A 10,038-nucleotide genomic window follows, 5' to 3' on the forward strand; every position below is an offset into this window, starting at 1 on the left:
ACACACACACACACACACATGTGTGTATATACTCACATAAATATAATAATATTGATTACTAAATTTATTATTTATGCAAAAATTGTAATCGGTAATGTTCTGTAATATAATTAGTTAAGTGGTGCGAATCTCATTGGATGTAGTAAATCTACAACAGCAAATGTAATTTCCTATTACTTGGATCTGAAAGGACCATCTTATACTGTCGATTCTGCATGCAGTTCTAGTCTTTCCGCCATGGCTATTGGTTATGAATGTATTATGTCGGGCAAATGCGAAGACGCAATAATTGGAACGGCACATTTATGTATTCATCCCGTTGTAAACATGCAATTCGCTCGAATGGGTATTTTTATTATAAATTATTACTTGGTATTTTTAATAAAAAATTAGTCTAATAATGTATAACGTGAAATTTGAAGTACCACTTTTCTTCCATTTATAAAAAGTATAAGTAAATATCAATCAACTGTGTAACATCGACAGAAGCATTGAAATACAATATTTGCCAATTTGCTAAATTGAATATTACTTTATCACTAATAAAACTGATAAATATCTTTTAGTTAATTAATTATATATTAAAATAACTTCTTAAAATCCATTTTATAATACATTACATTATATATTAAGTTAAGTTAAACACATTATATTATATATTAAGTTAATATAAAATTTAATAATAAATGCATATATACTATATTTTGTATCTTTTAGGAGTTTTGTCTCCCACTGGTTACTGCAGTCCATTTGATAATGCCGCAGACGGTTATACCCGTAGCGAAACGGTGGCAGTGGTATATCTTCAAAAAGCAAAAAATGCAAAGAGGATTTATGCTACATGTCCATATATTAAATTAAATAGCGATGGTTATAAAAAAGAAGGAATAACATACCCATCAATTCTTATGCAAAGTACTTTACTAACGGAATTTTACAAAGAATGCGGAATACCGATGTCTTGCTTGGATTATGTTGAAGCACACGGTACCGGTACCAAAGTTGGCGATCCTCTGGAACTTACTGCTATCTATAATAGTTTGTGTAAAAATAGAGAAACTCCATTAATGATTGGCTCCGTAAAATCCAATCTTGGTCATGGTGAACATGCAAGTGGTATTATTCAAATCGCTAAGGTAAAATATGTAGTTTCTGGTTTTAACTCATTGTTATAAAATGTGATTTTATTTTTTGCATACACGCATATACATAAATATGTACGTAAATAGAAAAAATAATATTCTTATAAATTATTCAATAATTCAAATTCAGACTCTCGAACACAAAGGTTTATGAAAAAATTGATTTCATTAAATTCGATATTGACTAAACCTAACATAATTACATCTTTAATGTATGTCTAATCAATATTTGACAAATTAATTCAAATTACATCTCAAAACTGTTATTAATTATTGTAGGTACTAATAGCATTCGAAACCGGCTTTGTTCCACCAAATATCCATTATATATCTCCAAGGAAAGATATAGATGCCTTATTAAATGGAAGCATTCGAGTCGTCCAAGAACCAATGCCAATTACAAACGGTTATATAGGAATAAATTCTAAAGGTTTTGGAGGAGCCAACGCTTATATGTTACTAAAATGGAATCTTAAACAAAAAGTTAATTATGGAAAATCGAATGATAATTTGCCCAGACTTGTAATATTATCTGGACGCACTGAAGATTCAGTGAAATTGTTTATAAATGATGTTAGTAGACCTAGAAAATAAATAATAAAAGACTCTTGAAGTTTAAAACAATGAAAAATTAAGGAAACGTATAAAAGTCAATGGTTCACGATTAAAATGAGAGTAAATAAATATAATTATATTATAATATAAGATGTAAAAACTAGATATAAATTATACAAATTATTATATGTTTCGGCATCTTTATCGTGCACTCTTCAGATAAATAGCAATTCGTAAATATGAGACCAAGTGACTGCTTCTATAAAACATCGTGAAATCGTTACTAATCGGTTAAAAGATCGAATATTGAATTTATTTCCGATGTTTTAGAGGAAGGAGATTAAGAAAATTTTAATATTGTCAAATGAAACAAGCAACAATTTCGTCTCAATAAAATCACTCACCTGTGGTCATGGATATCTTTTCATAAAGAAATCGTCCAACATTGAGATTCAATATTGTAATAAGTAAATGTATAATACCAGTCACATAATTAAATTATTGATAGAAAAAAATAATGAAATATTTAACTATGCACGCGCGCGTTATGACAGTCAAACGTGTGAATTGGTATTTATCTGAAGAGGACACGATAATGATGGCGAAACATGAAATAAAATTTGTATAATTTACATCTAATTTTTACATTTTACATTATATTCATATTTATTTACTCTAATTTTAATCGTGAGCCATTGACTCTTATAAGCCCCTTAATTTCTTCATTGATGTTAGTAGATATTTGCTATTTCGATTTTAAACAATTATAGGTATTATGTCGTAATTCCTATTCAAGAAATATATCGTTATAGATTGCTAATCGTCCGATAGACGTAGAGTATATCCGTTTATTACATGACGTTTATGCAGACGATATAGATGGTCACCCATGGAGGGGATACACTATATTGAATACTTCGCAACAAATTTTAGTAAAGGAAATTCAAAAGTGTAACAGCATGAAAAGACCCCTCTGCTTTGTATTTTCAATTTTAGGTTCACAATGGCCAGGAATGGGTATATATTTAATATTCTATAATTTATTTATAAAAGGATTTAAATGATAAAATACTCTCTAAATCTTGTGGAAATATTCTAAAATCTCACTCGAAGAGATCGAAAATTGAGTCAATCTTGAATAAAAATGTGAAAATACCACTCTTGTTCAAGATTTTCTCTCTTTTTAGGATTAGATACACTCTTTTGAAATGGGATTCACTCCAAAGAAATAAAATCTCAATCCTTTTTTTGAAGTGAAATACCAGGATAGATGGAACTTCACTCTTTTTTCAAGACTGGCTCAATTTTCAATCTCTTCGAGTGAGATTTCACTTCACGGGATTTAGAGAATAACGTAATTTTTTTAATTAAAATTTTATCAGGTCGAAAATTATTAAAATTTCATGTTTTTGCAAAAACGATAAAAAAATGTGATGATATTTTAAAACCGTATTGTATAAGCGTCAAGAATATTTTGACAAATACAAAAGAAAAAGTGTGCGAAAATGCATTAAACGCGCTTCTTGGAATCATCGCCATTCAGGTAGAATATTATATTTCAAACATATGCATCAGTATTAATAATACATTATTAGAATATGAAAAATGTATATAAATATTTAAATAAATTTCGTTATTCCAATCCATTAAATCTAACATATTACGAAATTTATCTTATTATATCATATCATTTCATCCGTAACACATTTTCAATGTATGTATATAATGCCCAGCTGTAAACGTCATATATTTGTAGGTCGGCTTAGTAGATCTCTTAGCTTCCTTAGGAATTAATCCGGATTACATGATTAGTCATTCGGGCAGTGAACTCGGTTGTGCGTACGCAGATGGATGTCTCACAATTGAACAAACTATTTTATCAGCATATTTCATCGGTTTGGTATGTGCCAAAGAAAAAGAAATTTCTAGCTCAATGGCAGTTGTCAGTATCGATTACAACTATCTTAAAAATATATGTCCAACGGACATTCAAATAGTATGCCGCAATAGCAAGAACAGTAGCGTCGTGAGTGGACCCACAGAATGCATACAAGAATTTATTAAAAAATTACAGGTAGAATTGGATGATTCTCGAATTTCATAAATGAATAAAAACCTTATTTAATGATATTCAAAATATCAAATCTTTTAAATCAAACCATCAAATTTGCGCGTTGCATATGATAAATTTGTTTTAGGCTAATGAAATTTACGCGAAGGAGATCCACTGCAACGTACCGTATCACAGTTCTTATCTCGCATCAGCGGAAACTCAGCTTTTGTTTAATTTGAACAAAATAATACCTCGGCCGAAGAAACGAAGCCAAAAGTGGATCAGCACTTCCATACCTCATACTGAATGGGTTAATTCAGCATCACAATTATCATCGGCAAACTATCATACACGTAGTATATTAAACACCGTTCTCTTTGAACAAACATTGCCTCTAATTCCAAATAACGCTGTTACTATCGAACTCGTACCATGCGGTGTTCTGCAGAACGTATTGAAAAAATCTTTGCATCCAGAAGTGACAAACATTGTATTGACTCAATGCACTGAACAAAATAAAGACGTGATTTTTCAAGCAATTGGAAGACTCTACAACTGTGGCTTACAGCCGCAAGTTGCGAATTTATATCCACCGGTGGAATACCCAGTCAGCAGAGGAACCCCCATGATTTCTCCATCGATCAGGTACAACAAATTACCGTAACTATTAATCTCTAATCGTTATTTATATAAACAAATAGATATACATATACACTAAAAAGTTGAAGTATTGCCAATTCTGCTCTCCAAAAATAAATAATCATCACGAAAAAATAACACTAAAAAATGATGACAGTATAATCCGAAATTTTAAAGATTGACGTATCAACTTTTCAGATTAATAGTTTAGATAATAGAATAATAATATTTTTCAAAATCTCCAAATGACATCGAAATTAAGAAATTTTAATTTAAATTTAAAATCAGTTACACTTATTTAAATACAATTTTAGATAAAGGGAAATAGTTAAATTGACATGGAAATACTAGTCTATATTTATTTTGTGTAATATATATATATATGCGTGCGTGCGTGCGTGCGTGCGTACGGGCGTGTGTGTATATACACGTAGTTATATAATAAATATGTACTTGTATAACAATCCATCTCACTTTAATGTCCTCATTAGATGGGATCATTCCGAGGATTGGTTTGTTCCATGCCATACAACACAAAAATCGATAAAATCCAGAGAAAGATATGTCGACATTTCTCTTAACGATCAAGACTATGATTATATGAGCGGTCATGTAATCGACGGAAGAAACTTGCTACCTGCGACGGGATACTTTGTACTTGTTTGGCAAACTATTGGCATGATAAAAGGACAAACGCATACAACAATACCAATAACTTTCCGAGATGTAAATTTCATTCGTGCTACTCATTTATCAAAAAATGTTGTAAAGTTGAAAATTGCGATACAGAAAGGTATTAACTAAATTTAAAATAGCATAATCGTAAGATTGCATATATATATATATATAAAATTATTACAGATGGAAAGTTTGAAATAACCGAAGGAGATAGTGTTATTGTGACAGGTACAGTGTACGAGACATTACATCCAGAACAAGAAATGATTTCGATAGATCTATTACCGCAAAATAATGAAGAAGAATACTTGACAGCACGAGATATCTACAAAGAGTTCAAATTGCGCGGTTATCATTACAGCGGCTGGTTTCGTGGAATAACGAGTGCCTCTATTTCAGGAAATCAAGGACACATCATTTGGAGAAATAATTGGGTAACATTTATGGATAATATGTTACAGATGCAAATTATTGGATGTGATACTAGGGATTTGTATGTTCCTACGAGTGTCCAAAAATTAGTGATCAATCCCATGCTTCACACTCGAAAGCTACAAGACTACACAAATGGCGTGGAAGATACAATAGAAATGAATAAACGTAATTATTATCAATTACTAATTAAGAGTTATTTGTTCAATATATAAATATCATGTCATCAAAGATTATGCGTTTCGCGGGTTTCCTTCGTCCAAATCCATTCCTTGGAATGCCAATGTTTCGTGAATCTTATAATCCACTTTGTCAGGGCGAAGAGCAGCCTGATATTGAACTGTCCTTCCGGGGCCATTCCTTTTATATTACATTTATTGGAGTGGAGGGGGGAAAGAAGAGAAGGCGGGGAGGGAAATTGGTCAGTCTTCAATAACCATATATAACAAAATCCATCTAATTACAGAATTACCGACACGAATATATAAAGAGATAAGCACGATTAAAGCGGGAGGAATAGAAATCCAAGGTCTTAAAACTATGCAGATCTCTCGCAGGAAATTAGTTCAAGATGCAATTATCGAGGAATATACGTTTGTAGCTCATTGTGATTGTGCCAAGATTTCTTTAAACGAAACGATTCGAATATCAGCCCAACTCGTTTTGGAAGATCATCATATTAACAATGTGAAAGCCATCGAATTAGTGGAAGACGTTGATGATGTTGAATTAAAAAATCTCTCATCTTCGTTGCTCTTTGAGGCATTTGATGACATTCCAATGATACAAACGAATATCATTCTATTAACATCGCCGAATCGTTTTAGTTCAGCAGACTTATCGCAAGACATTTCAATTGGAGAATATGAAAAATTATCGAAAAATGATAAAGCCTTAATAGTTGCTGGTTTTAATCTTTTGACTAAACAATCAACATCACTAGAGCGATTGTTGCCCTTTTTGAAAGAGGGTGGTTATCTGTTAACGCGTGAGAAATGTTGCATAATTGATTATAAAAAATATTTACAACGATACGATTTAAACGTTATTCTCGAAAAGTGTACTGATAAAGAAATGATTGTGCTTCTGAAAAAAAAAGTTTCGATAGGGAAAAGAACTGTCATCTACATAAACAATGACAACTTTAATTGGTTGGAAAATCTAAAGTTGCTTATGAGTGAAAATAACTTCGATAAAAATAGTAGAATTATAATTGTCGGAGAAGGAGATTTTGAATGCGGTTTATTGGGTTTTGTAAATTGCCTAAGAAAAGAGCCAGGCGGAGAATATGTTAGAGGTGTTCTCGTTCAAGATGAGGGGGCACCTAAATTCTCTCTTCAAGATCCTTTCTACACACAACAATTAGAAAAAGATATGACCATTAATGTATTACGATCTAATAAAACCTGGGGATCGTACAGATATTTAAAATTACAACGACCAGGAGCGGAACTTGTACCAACCGCTCATGTCCATCAAACGGTATAAATTTTTTCAAAGCATATTACATATAATAAATGTTAATATATTATAAATATCAGCTTTCGAATAATATTTCTATTTTTTAATTTAAAATTTCGTTTTTTTGACATGTTTTATAATATTATATAAAATTGTTCTTTTTTTTCTAGATTCGTGGAAACTTAAGTACATTTTGTTGGATAGAAAATAATCGATCAATTGAGTTTCGTCAAGAAGATTTGGTTCACGTTGTCTATTCATCCTTGAATTTCAAAGACGTATTGTTCGCCACTGGTAAATTAACATCTTATGATGCGACACAAGGACGTTTCTTTCAGTTTCCTCTTGGAATAGAATACGTAGGTTTGGATTGTAATGGACAACGTGTAATGGGAATTTGTAATGATAAGTAAATAACGCTACAAGAAACGATCATATAATATCTATTGTGTAATACTAACAAAGCCAGTAGTAAATAAAATATATTCTTTCTAGTTCTATAGGAAACATCGTTGTAAAAGATAAATATCTGTGTTGGAAAATACCCAATTCATGGACGTTTGAAGAAGCAGCGACAATCCCGGTGGTTTACAGCACGGCTTACTTAGCCCTACACATTTTTGGAAAAATAAAAAGTGGCGATAAAATACTTATACATTCTGGTACTGGAGGCGTTGGACAAGCAGCTATCTATCTCGCTCTCCAAAAAGGATGTGAAGTGTTTACTACCGTGGGCACGAATGATAAACGAGATTTTATTAGAAAAATGTTTCCGGCTATTTTGGATAAACATATCGGAAATTCTCGAGATACTAATTTTGAACAAATGATAATGCAGCAGACGAAAGGTCACGGAGTCGACATTGTGTTAAATTCGTTGGCGGAAGAAAAATTAATCGCCTCCGTTCGGTGTTTAGCTCAAAACGGTCGATTCTTAGAGATTGGCAAATTTGATTTTATTTCTAATAATCCACTAGATATATCTACGTTCCAGAAAGGTATCAGTTTTCATGGAATTACATTGGAGAACATATTCACTGATGATCACAAGTATAACTCGCTATTGTGCAAAATGATAGCTGATGGTCTTGAAAATGGAACAATCAAACCAATTCAAGTAAAAATGTTTCCAAAAACAGATGTTGAAGGGGCTTTTAGATATATGGCGAGTGGAAAACATATAGGAAAGGTATGCCTGTACTGAATAGTAACTTAATAGTAACAAACAAATTTATTCAATTTCATCCAAATGTTTATATAAATAATGTTTATAAATAATAATTATCTCACGCATAATATGCATTCTTAGTGCGTAAATCTTTTATAGATAATTATAAATATCCATGAAAAGAATGAATGTTTAGATAAGCACATTCTCGCGCACCGTCGCTATTATTGTCTCAGAGATAGAAGTTACATTATACTAGGAGGGCTCGGTGGATTTGGATTAGAGTTAACCGACTGGCTTATACTTCGTGGTGCCAGAAACGTTGTTCTAGTTTCGCGAAATGGAATAAAAAACGGTTACCAACGCATGAAAGTTCAATTATGGAAATCGTATGGTGTAAACGTTCTAGTCAAAAATATCGACATTGCTGATACCAAAGACTGCGAATGCCTCTTACAAAGTGTAGAAAAAGAAGCACCGGTAGATGCAATATTCAATCTCGGTTTGATACTGAAAGACGGCTTCTTGAAGAATCAAACCGCTGAAACTTTCGCAGAACCCTTTTTAGCAAAGGCTCGAGCAACTCAAACATTGGACAAACTTTCTAGAAGAATCTGCTATAAGTTGCGGCATTTTGTAGTATTTTCTTCCGTTGTCTGTGGCAGAGGAAACGCTGCACAGACTAATTATGGCATGGCCAACTCCATCATGGAGAGAATTTGCGAAAAGAGGGTGAGAGAAGAGTTACCTGGATTGGCGATTCAATGGGGAATTGTAGGTGACGTAGGTTTCGCAGCAGACATGCAGAATAACAATAAAGAATTAATTATCTGCGGCACTGTACAACAGAAAATATCCTGCTGTCTCGACGAACTTGATAAGTTTTTACTTCAAAGTCGGCCAATTGTGAGTACCATAGTTATAGCTGGAAAGAAAGGATCTTCCGGACATATCAGTTTGATGGAAGCTGTCGCAAATATTTTAGGTAGGGGCTTTTATACAATCTTATCTTATACATATTTATACTTATTATACTTTTTAATTAACTGATTTATGAATAATGCACTACAGTATAATTATAATCGTATATTTCATATTACAGACATAAGTGTCATGAGACTTTTAAATCAAAATTTATCTCTGGCCGATGTCGGAATAGATTCCATGATAACCCTAGAAATCCAACAAATTCTGGAACAAGAATTTGATATTTTCTTGTCAATGCAAGAGATACAAAATCTCACTTTCGCGAAACTTACTAAAATGTCCAATGCAAATGATAATGTGCACGAGGAAAAAAAATACGACATAGAAAAGCTAGACGATTAAGCTCTTTAACTGGTGTTGTAAAAAATGAAGATTTCATTCCTCAAATCTATTCCGATCTCTCTACTAAGAAACAAAATATTTCTAACGACGTATTTCTTATACCAGGTATCGATGGATGTGGAACTGTATTTAAATCATTATATTAACCCATTATTTTATTAGTTAATAAAGTCTGTTAATAAAGAGAAACGTTAAGATAATATTTCATTATGTCAACATACATATTCATTGTTACAATGTTTTATAAAACTTAAATCATTGTGAGAATAAAATTGTTCATTGGACAAATTGTAATGAATTTTTTTATTGTGTTTACATACATTTTTTATTCAATGCAGGTACTAAAATTACTGGTTTATTTTAATCACTCGAAATCACTCGAAAAACTTTTCAAGTCATAGTTATCAAGCAACGTTAAGTATCGTATATAAGAAATTAATATAAATATCACTGCATAAACAAATATCACAGTGCGCTACCAAGCTGATATAATTCTTTCGTCGAAATTTATTTTGATTAAAATATCTCAGAAACTAAATCCGTAATAAAAAAATCTACTGTGTTAGTACATTAATATTCAC

General features: G+C 31.8%; 1 protein-coding gene across 1 annotated transcript in view; it reads left to right on the plus strand.

The window, feature by feature from the left end:
* Positions 1-9,636, plus strand: part of LOC108687230 (fatty acid synthase-like) — a 16,922-nt gene extending 7,286 nt beyond the window's left edge. The window contains 15 exon segments of the mRNA XM_018192892.1: positions 115-346; positions 718-1,136; positions 1,422-1,715; positions 2,510-2,714; positions 3,080-3,240; positions 3,454-3,771; positions 3,896-4,395; positions 4,881-5,182; positions 5,251-5,667; positions 5,966-6,981; positions 7,131-7,369; positions 7,456-8,149; positions 8,288-9,113; positions 9,231-9,449; positions 9,452-9,636. Coding sequence (XP_018048381.1) covers positions 115-346; positions 718-1,136; positions 1,422-1,715; positions 2,510-2,714; positions 3,080-3,240; positions 3,454-3,771; positions 3,896-4,395; positions 4,881-5,182; positions 5,251-5,667; positions 5,966-6,981; positions 7,131-7,369; positions 7,456-8,149; positions 8,288-9,113; positions 9,231-9,449; positions 9,452-9,636 — 6,027 coding nt within the window.
* The last annotated feature ends 402 nt before the right edge of the window (positions 9,637-10,038 follow it).

The sequence above is a fragment of the Atta colombica genome, unplaced genomic scaffold (genome assembly GCF_001594045.1).
Source record: "Atta colombica isolate Treedump-2 unplaced genomic scaffold, Acol1.0 scaffold203, whole genome shotgun sequence".
NCBI lineage: Eukaryota > Metazoa > Arthropoda > Insecta > Hymenoptera > Formicidae > Atta > Atta colombica.